General features: G+C 34.6%; 1 protein-coding gene across 2 annotated transcripts in view; it reads left to right on the forward strand.

Annotated features, from left to right (window-relative positions):
• TBC1D23 (TBC1 domain family member 23) overlaps positions 1-18,983 on the forward strand; it is a 60,485-nt gene extending 41,502 nt beyond the window's left edge. Inside the window, exons 12-19 of one of the 2 annotated variants that reach the window (XM_047723081.1) lie at positions 1,143-1,185; positions 3,684-3,793; positions 7,103-7,242; positions 8,673-8,717; positions 12,205-12,293; positions 14,413-14,548; positions 16,282-16,476; positions 17,323-18,983. In XM_047723081.1, the coding sequence (XP_047579037.1) occupies positions 1,143-1,185; positions 3,684-3,793; positions 7,103-7,242; positions 8,673-8,717; positions 12,205-12,293; positions 14,413-14,548; positions 16,282-16,476; positions 17,323-17,404 (840 nt within the window). In that variant the 3' untranslated portion in view covers positions 17,405-18,983. The remainder of the gene's footprint in view (positions 1-1,142; positions 1,186-3,683; positions 3,794-7,102; positions 7,243-8,672; positions 8,718-12,204; positions 12,294-14,412; positions 14,549-16,281; positions 16,477-17,322) is intronic. The other variant, XM_047723090.1, reaches the window with a different exon arrangement.
• The last annotated feature ends 606 nt before the right edge of the window (positions 18,984-19,589 follow it).

The raw sequence follows: 19,589 nt of genomic DNA on the forward strand, positions 1-19,589 counted from the left end.
TTTCCTCAGGAGAGACATACTGCCCAGATACCTCTCTCTCTCTCTTCCTCTTTTTTTTTTAAGATTTTACTTATTCCAGAGAGGGACTACAAGCAGGGGGAGGAGCAGAGGGAGAGTGAGAAGCAGACTCCCTGCTGAGTAGGGAACCTGACGTGGGGCTCTATCCCAGGACCCTGGGATCATGACCCGAGCTGAAGGGAGGCGCTTAACTGATTGAGCCACCCAGGCGCCCCGATATCTCTTTTCTTTATGTCTTCTTCTTTCTTTGCCATTGTTTATTAGATCCATTAATTTTTTAAAAAAGATTTTATTTGTTTATATGACAGAAATCACAAGTAGGCAGAGAGGCAGGCAGAGAGAGAGGAGGGAGAAGCAGGCTCTCCGCTGAGCAGAGAGCCCAATGCAGGGCTCGATCCCAGGACTCTGGGATCATGACCCGAGCTGAAGGCAGAGGCTTTAACCCACTGAGCCACCCAGGTGCCCCTAGATCCATTAATTTTTATAGTAGTTTGTAAAATGGTAACATTCTATTATTTCTTATTCATAATTAGCTCTAATATTGTTTATTTCTTTTTATGAAGGACACAACATATTTTAAAAGCTTTTAAAAACTTTGCTAATTATATCCAAAAATATAATTTAAGTGGTTTTGGTTTGACTCTTTATTATATTATTGGAACTAGAATACAAATAAAATCATAGTCTTGGTAGTAGCTATGAAGTTGTCCCCTTCTTTCCACCTTAACACCAGATCTTACAATATTTAAGTTAAATGTATGTTTATCAGGGGCGCCTGGGTGGCTCAGTGGGTTAAGCTGCTGCCTTCAGCTCAGGTCATGATCTCAGGGTCCTGGGATTGAGCCCCGCATCGGGCTCTCTGCTCGGCAGGGAGCCTGCTTCCTCCTCTCTCTCTGACTGCCTCTCTGCCTGCTTGTGATCTTTCTCTGTCAAATAAATAAATAAAATCTTTAAAAAAAAAAGTATGTTTATCTTTTTGTCAGCTTCCAAAATGTCAAAGAAAAGAAAAAGTCCAGAAATCTAATGTATAACTTCATATTACATTTGTAAATGTTTATAGGACTATGAGAGGTTTTAATTAAATTACATTTTGGAATAATTTAAATTTTGGTTTTTTGTTACAGAAAAACAAAGAATATGTGAGCATCGCCAGTGGAGGATTTATGGGTAAGGTTTTAATTTATTAATCGCTTTGCCTCCGCTTTTCAGAGGCAGTTCTATCACCAGACCTGATTTGTAGTGACCAAATTAATTAGTGCATAAACTCTCTCTTCAGTCATTCTATATTTTCAGAAAAGGCAAGGCAAGCAGGACATACAGATAACAGACAAACACGATAGACACTTGAAATGAGCAAATATTTAATGGAAGTTTATTTTGGTAGATATGTTTAATGAGCTTGTATTTGTAGAAAGTAATTTTATAAAGATGTGAGAAAAACTGTCTACATCATTTGTCTTCATGAAGAAGGTGGAATGGATAGGACTGGGAAACAAAGGTAGGAGGAATACTTTTCGTACTCTCCTTTTTGTTATGTTTTTATTTCATTTTTGAGCTACTTGAAATTATTAGCTAAAAAAATACAGAATGGAAGGGAATAAAGGAAATAAACTGATATTTTCAAATCTTCAGACTAATATTTGGTAATCCAGGATAGTAAAATAATTGCCAAAATCTCTGCAGGCAGAGATTTGAGAATCTGTGAAGGATTAAGTCAGGGTAAAAGAACCTGTCTTTTTTACAATTGATGTTATTTAAGGGTACAACCTTGTGACTAGTAGATAAATAAGTCCTGGAGTACTGTAAGTATAGTGAACATAGACAATAATACTGTATTATAATAATCAAACTTGCCAAAAGACTAAATCTTAATTATTGCCACCATGAAAAAGAAAGGGTAATTATATGATGGGATAGAGGTGCTAACTATTGCTGAAATGGAAATCATATTATAATATATAAACCAAACGTGTTGTATACTTGGAATTTATACAGTATTATAGGTCAAATATATTTCAATTAAGAAATAAAGAGCCTTTAATAGTAAAATCAAATTAATATTTGTTGAATAGTAGAGTCATGAGCTTGAATCATGAGAGCCTCATAAGGATTAACTTTTGACCTAATGTAATCTTGTGTTATAACTTGGAATATGGTAGGTTAGGGTCTCTTTCCTTTGATCTTTGGTGATATTAGCAAGGATTATGATGATTTCCTACATATCATGGCCTGATAACTAACATCCTTTGGGGTTTACACAGTGATCTACAAAAGGGGTATTTTAATAAGTAGTGTTAAACAAGTATTGGCCTTAGCCCCAGTGTGATTTTTTAGGAATTTTGACAGCATGATACAGAACTTGGTTATTAAGCTTATTATCAAAAGTATCTGAAAAGCAGTCTTTTATTTTTCTTAAAAAATTTTTTTATTTATTTAAGAGAAAGAGCACATGAAAGCAGGATGAAGGGCGGAGGAAGCCGCAGATTTCTTCCTCTCTGAGCAGGAAGCCTGATGGCCAGACTCAGTCCCAGGATCCTGAGGTCATGACCTGAGTCAGAGGCAGATGCTTATCACCTGAGCCACCAGCCTCCCTGAGATGCAGTCTTTTATAGTATAGTTTAGGTTTTAGAAGCTTTTTTCTAAATATGGATTATTTCTTTTTCAAGAATCTCTCCATGGCAATTAATGCATTCTTTACTGTGGGAAAGATTAATTAGATGTCTATGATAGAACAAAAGCCACCATAGATTTTCTTTTAATCCTTTATGTCATAAAAATGTTGCTGAGATTATCTCTTTTTTTTTTTTTTTAAAGATTTTACTTATTTATTTGACAGAGCGAGATCACAAGTAGGCAGAGAGGCAGGTAGAGAGAGAGGAGGAGGCAGGCTCCCTGCCAAGCAAAGAGCCCAATGCGGGACTCGATCCCAGGACCCTGAGATCATGACCTGAGCCGAAGGCAGAGGCTTAACCCACTGAGCCACTCAGGCGCCCCTGAGATTATCTCTTAATACTTAAAATATTCTGTTCCAAAGAGGAAAACATCGGGGCTCCTGGGTGGCTCAGTGGGTTGGGGCCTCTGCCTTCAGCTCAGGTCATGATCCCAGGGTCCTGGGATCGAGTCCCGCATTGGGCTCTTTGCTTGGCAGGGAGCCTGCCTCCTCCTCTCTCTCTACCTGCCTCTCTGCCTACTTGTGATCTCTGCCTTCGGCTCGGGTCATGATCTCGGAGTCCTGGGATCGAGCCCCGCATCGGGCTCTCTGCTCAGCAGGGAGCCTGCTTCCTCCCCTCTCTCTCTCTGCCTGCCTCTCTGCCTACTTGTGATCTCTCTCTCTCTCTCTCTCTCTGTCAAATAAATAAAAATCTTAAAAAAAAAAAAAAAGGAAAACATCAAGTCTGTATATAGTTACTGCCATCTTTAAGGTCAATTATGAGAAACTGTAGTTGTTCAGAGGGCTTTAGAAGGAGAGGAAGAAGGCTTTCTCTAGCTCAGAGTCCTTCATTCCTTTCCTGAGGTACAGAAAAAAGTACCTGTAATTAAATCTTTGGATCCTCTTTCATTCAGCTATGACATGTTTGTTAAATTCTCTGGTAAAGAATCTTTCTAAAGGGGGGTTGGTATGTGAGCTGTTGTTGTTTTTTTTTTCCCTTCTTGTTTATCTTAAGCACTGCAGCAGCACCTGGCAGACATAAATGTGGATGGACCAGAAAATGGATATGGCCATTGGATTGCTAGTACCTCAGGCTCAAGGAGCAGTATCAATTCTTCTATTGATGTAAGTATATATGTAGAATATGTCACCAGATTTGGGTGAATGGCCAGAAAAGGTGACTAAGTGTTAAACCCTCACCATAACAGAAATGGGGCCAAAATATTTCAAACACATAGAGTTTAGAGGAGTCGTTGTTGCAGGGTTAATGTAAGGATGGAACAGGCCTGCACATCTAAACTAGCCAGAGTTCTGGAGATCCACCTGCTGAATTCAGATTTCTCCCTATCCAGATGTAGTATGTTATCATGTAGTGACAATTTTCTGCTTCAGCTTAAATATTGGTGGAGATAATACTGAGTCCTGTGACTAGCTGGGACTCCCAAGTGATCTGGTTCTAGGAATCTCCCAATTAATGTGAGCCAAAAGAATACTGAGGCTTATGGTCACATCTCCTGCAGACCATATCTGTACCCCTTCCCAACACAAATTTACATGATTATAACTTCAGTCCACCCACATTTGAGAATGGGCTGGTCAGAAGGAGACAAGAACTGATTGCGAATCCCATTATATTTGATTTTTAGTTATAAAGATGTATGTTACTACTACAAGGTTTTGCTGTAGTGGGTAAATTTACTTTTCACTTTTCTGTGCTTCTTCAGAAATATTTGCACAGTAAGTCTTTGTGCTCTTTCAAAAATATTTTATGTCAGTTGAATTAGATGTCATTACATATTTTCAGTAATAGTTCACATTTACCTAATGATCATTCTTTAAAACAGAAATAAAAGGAAACTGCAATACAGGTTATGATTATTACTAGCTTAGGTTTATCAGTCTGACTTAACTTGATGTTCAGGTTTTATCTCCAGAACTTACATTCTTCATGATCTCCAGCAAGATCTTTTCAGCTCTGGTTTCTCTATCTATGCAGTTGAGATGATAATAACACAACTTTCTTCATGGTGATGTGAGGATTAAATGTGCAAGTGTATGTATTGTGTTGTATGTGTCGCGTATTAATAGCAGTTATTATAAAATTATATCTGGATGATTAATTACCATTTATCTTTAGCCATATAGGTTAAATCATATTATTGTCAAATTATTAGCAGATAAACCTCTGAAATTTGTTTTCAACTTAATCCTCTAGGTATCTAAGAGCTCTTCACGTGAGATCACCATTTATTTAATAAACATTTTCTGTTTTTATTTTGAATAACTAAATAGTGTTCCACTATTCCACTATAATAATGGCTGTATTATAATTTATTCAGTTAGTCCCCTATTTTTGAATATTTATGTTGCTTTTAGTCTTTTTGTGTTATAAACACTATTATAATTAATTTTTGTAGTAATATATTTACATATGCCATGATTATTTAGTCCTAGGAGTAGAATAACTCGACCAGAAGATTACATATCAGAATTCTTAGAAGTCTACATTGTCATCAGATTGGCCTTTAAAAAACATAAATTTTTTTTTTGGAAGATTTTATCTAGTTATTTGGGGGAGAGAGAAAGAGAGTGAGCATGAGCATGAGGGGGGGAGGGAAAGGGCAGAGGGATAGATAGAGAAGCAGACTCCCCACTGAGCAGGGAGTCCAGTGTGGGGCTGGATCCCAGGACCCTGAGGTCACGACCTGAGCTGAAGGCAAATGCTTAACTGACTGAGCCACCTAGGCCCCCCTAAAAAAAACCATTATTCTAATTTATATTGCCATCCACAGTGTTGGATAGTAATTCTGTTCAAGTTCCTGTTTTCAGATATGAAAAATAATGATTGAGACCTTAAAGAAACTTAAAAAAAATTTTTTTTAATTAACATAATATATTATTTGTTTCAGGGGTACAGTTCTGTGAATCATCAGTCTTACACAATTCACAGCACTCACCATAGCACATACCCTCTTGAAGATGTTATATAGTGTATTAAAAAGTACCAAAGAATTTAATTTCCATCATCAGTTTAGTTTGGTTTCAAATTTGGATATGGAAATAGAAATATGGTTTTTGTGTTATTTAATGACTTCTTTCTCTTAAAAATTGAAATGATGCATGTTCATTTTAGCAACATATGTAAATTTGAAAAGTATAAAGAAAAATAACTGCTATTCGTATTTTCGTATTTTGAAATACTTCCTTCAAATGTATATATATTTGAGGTAGGGGGAAGGGCATAGGGAGAAGGAGAAACAGGCTCCCCACTGAGCAGAGGAGCCCAATGATGGTGACACAGAGCTCATCCCAGGACCTTGGGATCATGACCTGAGCTGAAGGTAGACACTTAACTGACTATGCCACCCAGGCGCCCCCACCATCAGAATCTTACGTTATACTATATGTTAACTAACTGTAATTAAAAGAAAAACTTTAAAAAAATTAAATGCTTATTTAAAAGCATTTCTTTTTTTTTTTAAATCTGTATAATTTTCCATCTAATAATACTTAAATCCTAGTGCACTTTCTATTTCCTTAAGTTCTAAAGAGTAATTAATAGGCAAAAGATGGACACACTTCTGACATCTCTTGCCACCTAGCTCTTTAGGGAATATGGAGCAATTTCGTTAAACAGTTTAAGAATTACACTCACACCTATTACATTAGTTACATAAAAATAATTTTTCTTGAGAAATTAAAGGCCTAAGTGAAAATATTTAAACAGCAAAAATTTATAAGGAATAAATGTTTAAAAATTTAGCCACATGAATGATATCCTGATTGTACTTTTGATTATTTTTATGGTATAATTGAAGTTAAGAAAAGGTCAATAACTTTATTTCTTATTGAATAACGAAGGTAGTTTCAGACTTTATACACTTATATATGCAACATATAGCCTCATTTTTCTATTTCTAATTCCTGTCCCTAAAATTGTTTTATCTAGTGTATCAGTCTGTTAGGGCTGTCATAACAAAATACAACCAAGTAGTTTGCTTAAACTTAAAAGAAGTTAATTTTAAAAGAAGTTAATTTTCTTACGGTTCTGGAGGCTGCAGGTCTAGGATCAAAGGATTGGCAGATTTGATTACTCCTCAGGCTTCTCTCTCTGGGTTGCCCATGACTGCCTTCTTGTCTGTCTGGATGCACATGGCCTTTTTTCTGTGTTTGTGCATCCCTGATGTCTCCCCCTCTTCATATAAGGACACTAGTCATATTGATATATATATGACCTCATTTAACCTTAAATTGCTTCTAAAGGCCCTATCTCTGCATACATTTTCTGAGGTGTACTAGAATGAACTTTAACATATGGACACAATTTAGTCCATAACATCTAGATAACCTTTAGCAGTAATGTCTCTGCTAATCATTAGGAGAGCAGTTAATTTATCAGTAAGGTTTTGTTTTTGTTTTCGTTTTTGTTTTCAGGGTGAATCTTCTAATGGCTCAAATGATAGAGGAATGAAATCACTGGTAAATAAAATGACTGTTGCTTTGAAGACAAAGTCTGTTAATGTCAGGGAAAAAGTTATCAGTTTTATTGAGAATACATCAACTCCTGTGGACCGGTGAGTTGCTTATATGGTATGAGTTTATGATGGGTAACTAAAGAAATGTGTCTTACAGTAAGTGCTAGTTGAATTGAATGTGTTCTAGAAGAATCATAAAGTATAATTTTTAATTAGATAATTTTCAGTTTTCATTATAATGACAGAGATGTTCTTTATTGCTGTGAAATTTGACTATTATTATTTCTCTCTCCTGATCAGAATAAAACTCAGATAATGGTACTGCCCCTTTATGCGGTTCTTTAAAAAGTATTAAGATGCTATTATATATATTACACTTTATGTTGTAGCTGTTTCCCACATGTCAGATGGATGGGAACTATCTGCTAAATGCAGTAATCTCAAAACAGGAGCCTCCTCTTCTCTAGGAATTTATAACCTAGAAAATTTGGTCATGTCAAGTAAAGCAAAAACCCATTTTCTTTCTTTCTTTTTTTAAAATTAATTATTTTTTAAGTAATCTCTACAGCCAATGTGGAGCTCAAGCTCAACAGCCCCAGTGTTGAGAATTAGCTGCTCTACCAGCTGAGCCTACCAGGCATCCCAGAAACCCATTTTCTTAGTTTAAGTGTTTAGATCTTCATAGATTTTGTGTTCACAGACTATAAGTGACCCCTGTTTTCCCATGAGTTACAAATGAAGGGCTTAGCTAATAAATGATAAGTTTCTGAATGTGTGTTTTAATGCTTCTTACTGGAACTGTAGAGTCCTCAGTGTTTTTTCCTCCAATAGTAGTCTGGTTGATTTTTCTTATTCCTGCAGTTCAAAACTAACCTAATAATTCCAACACAGAATTGGTTGCTAAGCAAGCCTAATCTGGAAAGTACGTTATTTCATTTCAGTCTCATGTCTTCTGTGCAGTATCCTAGGAAAGTTGAAGTATTTGACTTTAAGAATTGAATGTCAGAAATTTATTATTTGCCACTTTTTAATTATAGCACATATGCATACAAAAGTACATTGTTTCCTTTAATAGCAAAGAAGTGAATAGGTTATTTTCACAAATCCAAAAAACTGTGCCTATCTAAAATGGTCCACTGATAAATAATATTTAAGTGTTTTATCAAGCCTAAGAGTCTTTTTTGCTCACTAAAATTGTTCTCAAAAGCCTGTAACTTTTTTACTTTAAAGTTAGTGCATTCTGAACTAGAGTACTATTGCTAAAATTTTATAGCATGAACATATAAACTTTTTAAAAAATGAACTAATGATAATTGATAATGATAACTTGAAAAGACTATTGTCTTTGTTTTTAAAAAAATCCTTTGAAATTAGTTTTTCTTTATTTTTCTTTGTACTTGGGATGATCAAAACATTTTCTTTATAATGTATGCTCAGGGCTAGAAAAAGTGATTATACTATATTTTGTTTTAAAGCCATTGTGTTTTTAATAATCATTTTGTTCTGTCCTCTGCCTCAATTTGCTATAGAATGTCTTTCAATCTTCCTTGGCCAGACAGAGCATGTACAGAGCGGTAAGCCAATGAGTAGAGCAGCTTTCTGGGACCATCCTTTTCCTTTTTAGCATGCCTCATGCTCTCTATAAGCCTCACACTGTTAGCTAAAATTTCATGCAGCTGTTTAAAATGCTAAACTTTTCTTACTCTGCTTTTAGGAGTGTGTGATTTTGATTGAGCTGTATTTGTTTTTTGCTTGATCATTTTTTTTTTTCCTTGCATGCTGCTTTGTATGTCCCATTCCTCAGATAAAAATCAAGTACATTTAAATCCATGAACTTTTATTCTGAAAGAGAGGAAGATGAAACAAGGGAAATACTTAGTCTCAGAGTGAGCAGGGTGGTAGCTTTGGAAATCATATGCTTCCATCTCCTGCCCTAAAACTAGAGAATATTACTGAGAGAAGGCACATGTCATGATTCAAAATTATTAGTTCAGGTTTGCTATGTAATTTTTTCAAAAGATTTATTTATTTATTTGACAGAGATTACAAGTTAGGCAGAGAGGCAGGCAGAGAGAGAGGAGGAAACAGGCTCCCCGCTGAGCAGAGAGCCTGATGCAGGGCTCTATCCCAGGATCCCGGGATCATGACCTGAGCCACGCAGGCGCCCCTTGTTATGTAATTTTATAATCTTTTTAAAAAATATTTTTAAAATTAGATATGTGTATTTAAGTTGGTGAATAAACATATATAAATCAGTTCTGAAGAACCACAGTTCTTTGGTTTTCCATGAAAGAAATTAGGTCATGGGGTACATGTTAATGTATAAATCCATCTCTTCTCTGCTCCAATAAGATGCAGGTGTAAAGTTAAAAAATCTACCGGATCTTCAGTTAGGATGCACAGAAGAACTTTATTAACTTCATACTTTTATATGGCTTTACAGTTTTTATACCCACAGAATTTTTCTGCAGTTTAGAGTATCAATTAAGCAATATCTGTGGACATTTTAAAAGAAACTCTAGTTGTATTTTAAGATTTATTTATTTATTTATTTTAGAGCATACGAGTGAGGGGAATGGGGTGGTGAGGGAGAGATAGAATCCTCAAGCAAACTCCCAACGGAGTGCAGAGCCTGACTCAGGGCTTGATCGCAGAACCCTGAGACTATGACCTGAGCTATAATCAAGAGTCAGCATCCCAACTGACTGAGCCACCCAGGCACTCCTCTAGTTGTATTTTAAATATAAGTTAAGCTTTGGAATAATGGAGTTGACTTTTTTTTGGTCATTTTAATATTTTCGGTAACTAGAAGTAGCATTTTTAAAAGTAGTAGTTTACTCCTAACTTGTGGAAAGAGTTTTTATTTACCGTGACTGTTCCTGGCAGTGCCAGTTTTAGAGCTTCTATTACAGTTTTATCTGAGACTATTTTAAAGGTAGTTGCTTCATTTAAAATTATAAGCTATTTGTGAATCATCTTTCTACCTTCTCTTGTTATAGGACCATTGAATTAGTCTATTTTAACTACCAAGTTTTCTCCCAAATTCTTAAGTTTTTAAAAATTTAAATGATCTTCTTTGGTCTACAGACAAATATATCTATTTCGAAGACAGAATTTAGTGAAAGTTAGAACTGGGTTTCTTCTGAGCACAGTAAATAAATTGAAACCTAGCCATACTATGTTACAGATGTTTTTGTTATTATTTCAGCTAAAAATGTGTAAATATACTGCTTTTTAAAGAGTCCAGCCATTGAATTCCATTAATTTTTAGCCAGTTTGTTAAGAACTATTTCAGTAATCTTTATAAATAAGATTTATAAAAAATGCATTGTATTATAAAACTAGATCAATAATGAATAGCTTTAAAACTTTTTTTTTATTTTAAGTAGGTTCTATATCCAAGGTGGGGCTTAAACTCGCAACCCTGAGATCCAGTCACATCTACTGATTGAGTCAGCCAGGCTCCACCCCCTCCTATTTATTTTTGATTTTTGCTTTATTTATACTTGCCTTCTGGATTAAGCATCTACTGTAAACATCTTTGTTTCTGTGTTATGTCTGTTTAATTATGTTTTACTATCAGGAGAGAACCAATAATAATCTCAAACAATTTTATAATCTAGATGGCACTGAAGTATTTTTAGACAAAGCTATATTGTCTTTGTCTTTTATAAGAAAACTCTATGTTTCGTAGTTGTTTACTTATTTCATTTTCTCTAATGAGCATAGTTTAATGGATAATGGATAATTTTATATTAGATATGTTTTAGCCTAAAATCAAATGATTTTATGATTTAAACTGTCTACTATGTATGATTAATTTGTAATTACCAAAGAGTGTTATATGTTCAGCTATCAGTTGATTTTTCTAATGAGGTTTCTGTTGAAGAAAGTTATTTTGGGAGAAAATAGATTTAAGCCTATTTCAATAAAATTGGGTCATGATAAGATTTTTTATTCAAGATCTGTATTAAGAAATTATTTAAAATACAGATTTGACCTCTATTTCTGGAAAAATTGAATTCTAAGATTGAGTAAAGACATGTAACTTGAATTTTTTCCATATTGGACTACCTCTTGATATATGACCCCAAAAAAGGCAGTTTTTCTTTTATTGTAGGTAATCTCGATGGAACATTTATCTTACAAATAATATAATGCTTTTTCCCCAGGAGCATGTACTTTGTTAAAATATTTTAATTTTTCTTTTTGGTTTGTTTGAGATTACCTAAAAAGTACTGAGGTATAAATTTTTATATTAAAAAGAGAGAGGTCATACTTCTTGCAAAACTAATCAAGTTTGAGTTTACGTGTTCTTTATGCTTCTGCTACTTGAAAAAGAAAGATTAATTTTTATGGTTTATTTACATTTGTGTAAAAGAAGTAGCATGTTTCTTTTAAAACAAAAGTAACAGTAATAAAAAAATGGGAGTATTATAATGTGAGCATTGGGTAATGTATAAAATTTGTCAATCACAATGTTGTACAACTGAAACTATGATAAAAAAAAATGGGAGGAAGAATCCTAAGGTATTTACTTCCAAATGAGGAAAACTTAACACTTTCCTGGAATTTGAATATTTGGTTCCATAATCTGTTTTCTCTAACAGACATGCATAGCACTTGCTATATGCCAGGCATTGTTCTAAGAGCTTTACAAAATATTAACTGATTTAATTCTCACAGTAACCCTGAAGGGTAGATATTGTTGTTATTACTGTTTTGGAGATATGAAAACAGAATCACAGAGAGGTTAAATGTGACTTCTCTAAGGTTACACAGATCTAAGCACTGATTTTAATATAAATATTAACTTTTTTTTTTTTTTTTAGTTTTACAGATTGAAAGCGTTCAGTCTATTAAGACACAATGCCACTTTTGTTAACATATTTTCCTTACCTTGTTAGAGTTTCCCTAACATAACTATTCTAAATAGCATGATATATGGGGGCTAAGGACAAAGAATATGTACATTTTGTTTAAATATTCATATGATATTTGGTGAAAATCTTTGGTAACTACTTAAGTGATGATTTCCCTTCTAAAATTCTTTGAATATAGGCATGTGAGCAGCAGTGACAGAGTGGGCAAGCCTTACCGTGGTGTAAAGCCTGTTTTCAGCATTGGGGATGAGGAAGAATACGACACAGGTGTAGTAATAACACTTATCTGTAGATGCTTTTCGAAGGCACTAGCAGTGATTAGAGAGAGTGTTCTGGGGCTAGCCAACAACGGCTTTAAAAAAAAAAATTCTCTAGATTGGAGAGTCTGTAGTTTTTCTACTGAGTTTGGCTTTAGACATCTTAAGTTATGCCTGTTAAAATTCAAGCAGAAATGGTGAGTAGGCAGTGGATTACAGGAGTCCTTAGCGCAAGAGAGAGGAGGTCTAATAAACCGGTGGTGACCTGGAAATTTTCAGTGTTGAAATAGTATTCAAGTCCATGGGATTTGATTTAAATCTCCTTGATCCATCCATCTAGGTGACTGAGAGTTGTGGGTCTAAAATCAGGGAATTCCAAAATTGAGTCATCTGGGAAGAGAATTGGAGGCAGTATCCTAAAGGGCCACAAGATGGGGATATTGTGCCAAGGAAATGTATCATTCTCTGTGGTTGTCTTTATATTTTCAAAATAATTTATTACTTTGGTTCATAATACTGCTGCCAAGATTACGGTGGTTAAGTAATCATATTAATATTACTATGTGTATCGGGTTAGGAAAAATAAAACAGTAAATGTACAAAATAAGAGGAAAAAAACTCTCAAATTTCATCTTGCTTTTTCTGTTTAGTAATACATGTTGCGTATTTTCCATCTTAGCCCATATTCCACCATTGTAAGCATACCATAATCTATTTAATCATTTTTCTCACAATTCACATTGATAGTTTTCCTTTTTTTTTTTGTCTCAAATGACAATAGATATTTTTATACATAGAGCTATATGAACTTTTGTAAGTATATACAGAGGGTATATTCTGAGCAGGAAGATTGTTAGATTATAGGGAACCACATTTGACAGTTTAATAAATATTATAGAATCACCTTCCCAAAAACTTACATTAAGGTAAATGAAATTTTCTGTGTGCTATTTCTAATTGTTTCTTTTTATTCTTGCCCCTCTTTTTGTTGCTATCTTCTTGTTATTTATCAGTCTCTAGCTCTCCCTGAGTATTTCTTCTTTTATTAACAGTTTTCATTTCAACTATTTTCATTCCTCTGAGAGGCATATGGATGAATAAATTATGGTATATTTTCATGTGTCATGTATTTGCACATATATTTTTATTATGGAAAATTGCACAGTAATGAAAATGAGAAAACTAGAGCTCTGTGTATCAACATGGATAAATTTTACAGTGTTGGGAGTGAAGAAGCATTGTGGAAGAATACGGTCAAACAGTCTGCTGTTTATATAAATGTTTCTTAAAGTGCAAAACACTACTGTATATTGTTTGAGGATATTCATGTATGATTAAAGGCAAGGATGGAACCATAACCGATAATCACTGTTTCTTAGTGGACAAGGGAGAGGAATGAGAATGGGGAGATATATATAAGGGTTCTACTTTTTATTTAGGCTGAAAGTGTATAGATATATGAAATTTCCTTTTTTATTATGTCTCTTTATATTTTGAAGTATTTCTTTAAAAGGGAGGAACATTTGTAATAACACTAGTAACACTAGTGACTATAATTCCCCTTTGTTAAATTAGAAAAACAAAATAATTAGAATGTCTTACAATTCTGCATGAAAAAGGATAAAAGATTAAAGAGATTTTTATTTATTTATCCGAGGATGGATTTTCTTGTTGTTTTTCTTAAAATCAAAACCAGCAAGAGAAAAGGATCTCTGCCATCTTTGCCTTCAAGATAGGTGCTTATTATTGGACAGTTCAGCCATCTCTCGAGTAGGGTCTAGACATAGATTAGAGTCATGTTACATGAAGCAAAAGTTTTGAAATTCCTCAGATAGTTGTCTTTTAAAAATTTATTTGCGTTATTTATTTTTTATTGAAGTATAGTTGACACACAGTGTTACAAGTGTATTCTTAGTATTTTCACCAGACTTTCTTACTGTGTGGCCTAATGTTTGAAAATAGTATTTCTGTACTATGCCAGTGGCATAAGGAAATACAGTAGCGGGATTAGAATTGTTTTGTTTTTCAAAATGTATGTTTGAAATATTGAAATCTTTTTCAGGCTGTTAAGAAATGTCTCATTTTTAAAACTGGTAATTCCCACTTTTAATGCTTTCAATTCTCTGTAGATGAAATTGATAGCTCTTCAATGTCAGATGATGACAGAAAAGAGGTTGTAAACATCCAGACTTGGATAAACAAGCCAGATGTCAAGCATCATTTTCCTTGTAAAGAAGTTAAAGAAAGTGGACACATGTTTCCTAGGTACTTTTTAAAAAATGCCTTCTGCTGAAGTAAAATTAAATTTAGTTAATAAAAAAACAACTGCAAAAGAAATTTTCTTTATGCAAGTATAAGATATAATTTCACTTTGTCAACTTGTATTATATGTCCTGATTTTTATTTTTCTTTTCTTTTTCTTAAAAGAATTTATTTGAGAGAGAGTGTGTACAAGTGCGGGAGGTGCAGCGGGAGAGGGAAAAGCAGCCCCCGCCGAGCAGGGGCCCAGTACAGGGCTTGATCCCAGGACCCGCAGATTATGACCTGAGCCTAAAGCTTACACTTAACTGACTGAGCCACCTAAGCACCTCTACATGTCTTGATCTTAAGAATATTTCTTATGTATTTTTTATTTTGCAAATTTTAAGCAAAAAAGTTGAAGGAACAGTACAGTGAACATCTTTATAGTTTGTTTTCTCTATTTGGGGGAATAGATGGTGGAATAGGATTCTTCTCTTAGGTTCATCAGATTTTTTTTTTTTTTAAAGATTTTATTTATTTATTTGACAGACAGAGATCACAAGTAGGCAGAGAGGCAGGCAGAGAGAGAGGGGGAAGCAGGCTCCCCGCCGAGCAGAGAGCCCGATGTGGGGCTCCATCCCAGGACCCTGGGACCATGACCTGAGCCGAAGGCAGAGGCTTTAACCCACTGAGCCACCCAGGCGCCCCAGGTTCATCGGATTTTAATTTCTTCTTGCACTGCCCCATCTTTCCAATTTTTATCTATATAGAGACACAAGAATATACACAGTTCTCTTTTGTCAAGCCATTCAGAAGAATCTGACAGATACGACGCTTTACCCTAAATGCTTCAGCGTAAGTCACACAAGAATATGAGCATTATAACTCTTCAAAAACCTTAAAATGAGCATCATTCAACATACAGTTCACACTCAGATTTCTCAGAGTACCCCCACAGCACCTTTTATAGTCTCTGTTTTTTCTCTTCCCGATCCAGGATCTAGTCATGGTCCACACATTGCATTTGCCCATTAATCGCTTTAGTCTCATGCCATGTCCAACAGTACCACTACCCTTATCACCACCTCCCCTTTGCTCTATGATGAATGAATCCTGAGGCTAGGCCATTTATTCTGCAGAATGTCCTGCATTCTGGACTTGTCCGATACTAGTCTTATTGTATTACACAAAAGTATATGAGTATATCCCTATAATAAATGAACTGAGACACAAAGAGGGGGACACAAGCTGAGACACAATAATTCTATGCCCATTCTGTGTTCAAGATCCACTTACAGAATATTATAAAACATGTAAGGCAGCCCAACTACTGCTTAGCGGTCTTCAGTGTAGAGTATATGCTGTAGCATAGTGAATGAGAATAGTTTATGAATATAGACAATAACTCTGGGAAAGTTTGAAAAGTACTATCTTCCATATGTCATGCAGAGTAGATTCTAAAAATATTATTTTAATGATTTCTAATTGTATTGTAGTTTTTATTATATAAAATATAAAACGTGCTTTTAAATAGTTAACAGCATTTTCTGTTAATAAAATACTAATTTTTCATACAATTAAAGGGAACTTAAAAATGTTACTGGGTACCTTTTCGTTCTTAGGTGATCCTTTGTCTATATTCTTTAATTCAAAAGTAATTTCATCTGGATTGAATATTTTTTATTGTGTTAACAGCTGTTTTGCATGACATTTCTTTAAAATTCTTTTTGCTTTTTAATGTTTTTTCCCCTCTCAAGTCATCTGTTGGTTACTGCAACGCACATGTACTGTTTAAGGGAGATTCTTTCACGGAAAGGACTGGCTTATATACAGTCTCGACAAGCACTAAATTCTGTAGTTAAAATTACATCTAAAAAAAAACATCCTGAGCTAATTACCTTCAAGTATGGAAACAGCAGTGCTTCGGGAATAGAAATCTTGGCAATCGAAAGGTAAGATTTTTTTAGGATGATGTTATCTGAATTGTTGAATTAGTTCATTATTAAACATAGTTTGTTTCTCTATTTGGGGGAATAGGTGGTGGACTAGCATACTAGAGCCACTTTTATCAGCATTCTTTGCTGATTTTTTTCTTCTGTATCTTTAGTCATATGTGGCTAATCAGCACGTGGTTCCAGTGAGTGCCACAGCTAATTTCATAAACTTTTTGCCAGAAGGGTCTTTTAAGTAATCTGTACCATTGCTGCACTAAATGCTGGTTTGTAAACAGGTAGGAAGCTTGTTTCAGAATATAAGTCAGTGTTTCTGTTTTCTTTCATCAAAAAATTCTTGCTTTGAAAATGTGTCAGCAAAGCAAGCAGTGTGCTGTGTCGTATATTTAATTTACAATCTGGTATAAGCTCCTCCTTGTCTTAATGTGGACCAGTGACAAACAGTTCATGTACTGGCACCAAGGGCTGTAGGACCACACTGATCTCAAAACTAAACCATCTTTATAATCCTTTAAAAATGTGAACCCCAGAGGAGTTGAATGACTTGCAGATCTTCACACCTAGCTTGTGATCAGACCAAATATAGCCTTTCTGACTCCTGATGTGTGGTTCATTACATCTGGCTATACACTATATGAAAAATCACCTAGCCTTGACATTTAGATTTTCTTTCTTTCAAAATGGGCTTTCGAGTGTGTATTGTATAAGTTATGGTAAATATCAGGATGTGTCTGCTTCTTTGTAGGTTAGGAAGGCTTCCCACTGGAAGTGACATCTAATCTGAGTCCTGGAGTGAAAGCAATTTATATTAATATATATGTATATTTCCCTTCTCCCCACCAACAGGTATTTGATTCCAAATGCAGGAGATGCTACCAAAGCCATAAAACAACAGATCATGAAAGTTTTGGATGCTTTGGAAAGTTAATATTATAAAAGAGAATTACTTCAAAAGAAATGAAGGCAACCAAGAGAAAGAAACAAGGACATATTTTCCTGATTGAATACTAACTGAGGACCTTTCATTTGCTCATGGGGGTGCTTGAATTGCAGGTCTAAGTATGTGTGAATTATTATAATCAATTTCTGGACAGTTAAAATTTTTCTTAAATTTTCTTTTGCATTTTCAGTTTTGTAAAATGATTTATAAAGGTCAGTTATTAAATGACTTTGAAGTAACTGACCCTTTGCCCTTAGGAACTAAGGGTGCAGAATGCAGTTCTGTTTTGAAGAGCTGTGTTTTAAAAAGGGAACATGTATCACTTTCAGATTTAAAAAGACCCATACACATATATATTTGCAATGTCTTCAATGAAAATTAGAGATAGAATTAGCTGAAGAGACCCCTTTAATTGCTACATTTAGTTTATCCACTGAGCAGTATCAGAAACAGAGTATTACATAGATTAATAGCTTGCTGTGTCCTTTAAAAAAAGTGAAATCTCTTAAATGAAGTGGATGAAGATTCCAGCCAACTCAGAAATGCAGTCCAGTTAGTGAAATGTGAAGCATCAGTATCTAAATCATTTTTTGCATCATTAGCTAATGATTTGAACACTGGGTGCTTCACATACTAAACTTCATCCTAATGGTTTCTAAGGAGCAGTTAAAAGTATAATAATAAGTAGGTAGGCATACTAAGATTAAAATAAACATTGTGGGGACAAGAATTGTACCTGTAAAAATGTCATTGGTCTTTATTACAAGTGGGATATTTGATTTAGGATATTTCAGAACAGGTGTTGTACACACGTTGATTTATCCTTACTGAGGTTATGGTCTGTGACCGCACTAGTGTCCACTTACATGAAAGCCAGGTAATAAAAGCTATATAAAGTACAGTTGTTTTATCATCTCTTTCTGAATTTTTTTTCTCTTCTTTGGTTTTGGTCTTCTCTTGCTAAAGTTCCGGTGGTTTGAAACTCTTTCTATTTTTTAATATGACAAAACTAAAAAGTGATCTGCTTCATTTTGCAGCTTTCTCAGTTTAATTTATTGAGGTCTATATTAGACACCTTTGGTGAGAGAAAATCCGGGAACATGTTTGGGGCTATGGAATGACTCCTTATAAAATCTTTTTGGGAACTAGCAAATCCTAACAATTTACCATGTCCTAAAATGTAATGGATTATCTCTAAGGGGTTGATAGGAGAAATATTTAGATGTACTCTATTTATAGCCATTTATTGGAAATCAAGTGAATAACAGGCAACATAGTTCAAGATATTTTATTCTAATATCTAAATAAAAACCGTTTACTTGAGTGGTTGAAGACATTTGCATGAAATTGCACCTGGTGCAGTACTTGATATTTATAACTCTACCCACAACGGTTGTATTGCATTTTTCTTTTTTTCTTTGGCGCCCGCCCCCTTTAGAAATGCCTTGAAGTCTCCATTTTTTGCCCATTTCAGCCATGGGACTTTTTTCATAATATTAATGTAAAGATGTTTGTGTTACTGTTTATAAATTACAATTGTAAATAAACCAGTACAATTTGCTCATAACTTTGTTCTTAATGACTCTCTTATGATGTTTTTTTCCCCTCCCGCTCCCCATTTGTAAATCTCTGTTGGTAACACAAAATTAGAAAATTGACGGCTATCCTTTCAGTGGAATTTAATGTTCAAGTTTTAGGATTGAAAGTATTAGATTTCTATTTCAGCTCATCTGTATGGGGAAGGAGGAAAGAGGTAGTTTAATGACATTAAATTCCACATGTAATAAATTTCTGCCTTGACCTACTTAACCTCCCTAAACTTTAGTTTCCTTATCTGCAGTAACACCGCAGTTACTAGTCATAAATATCAAATGAAAACACATGTCACTGATTGTAATGGGCACTTATGTAGCTCATCTTTCCTTAATGGACCCACTAGTTACAGAACTAGAATTCACTCTGGGATATCCACCTCTATGGACTCTCAAGGATTGCAGAGTTTGCAACATGAAGAAGTTGTTAGTATTTTCTGTATTTTCAAGATTAGAAAACAAAGGCTGAAAGAAATTGAGTGAGTGAAAAGGGAAGGTATCCCCTTTTCCCTCTCTATTCCCTCCCTATTCCCTGAGAATTATTACTACTTATTAAAGTAGAACATCAGTTCTCCCACATA

This window comes from Lutra lutra, chromosome 1 (assembly GCF_902655055.1).
Source record: "Lutra lutra chromosome 1, mLutLut1.2, whole genome shotgun sequence".
In the NCBI taxonomy this organism is placed as follows: Eukaryota; Metazoa; Chordata; class Mammalia; order Carnivora; family Mustelidae; genus Lutra; species Lutra lutra.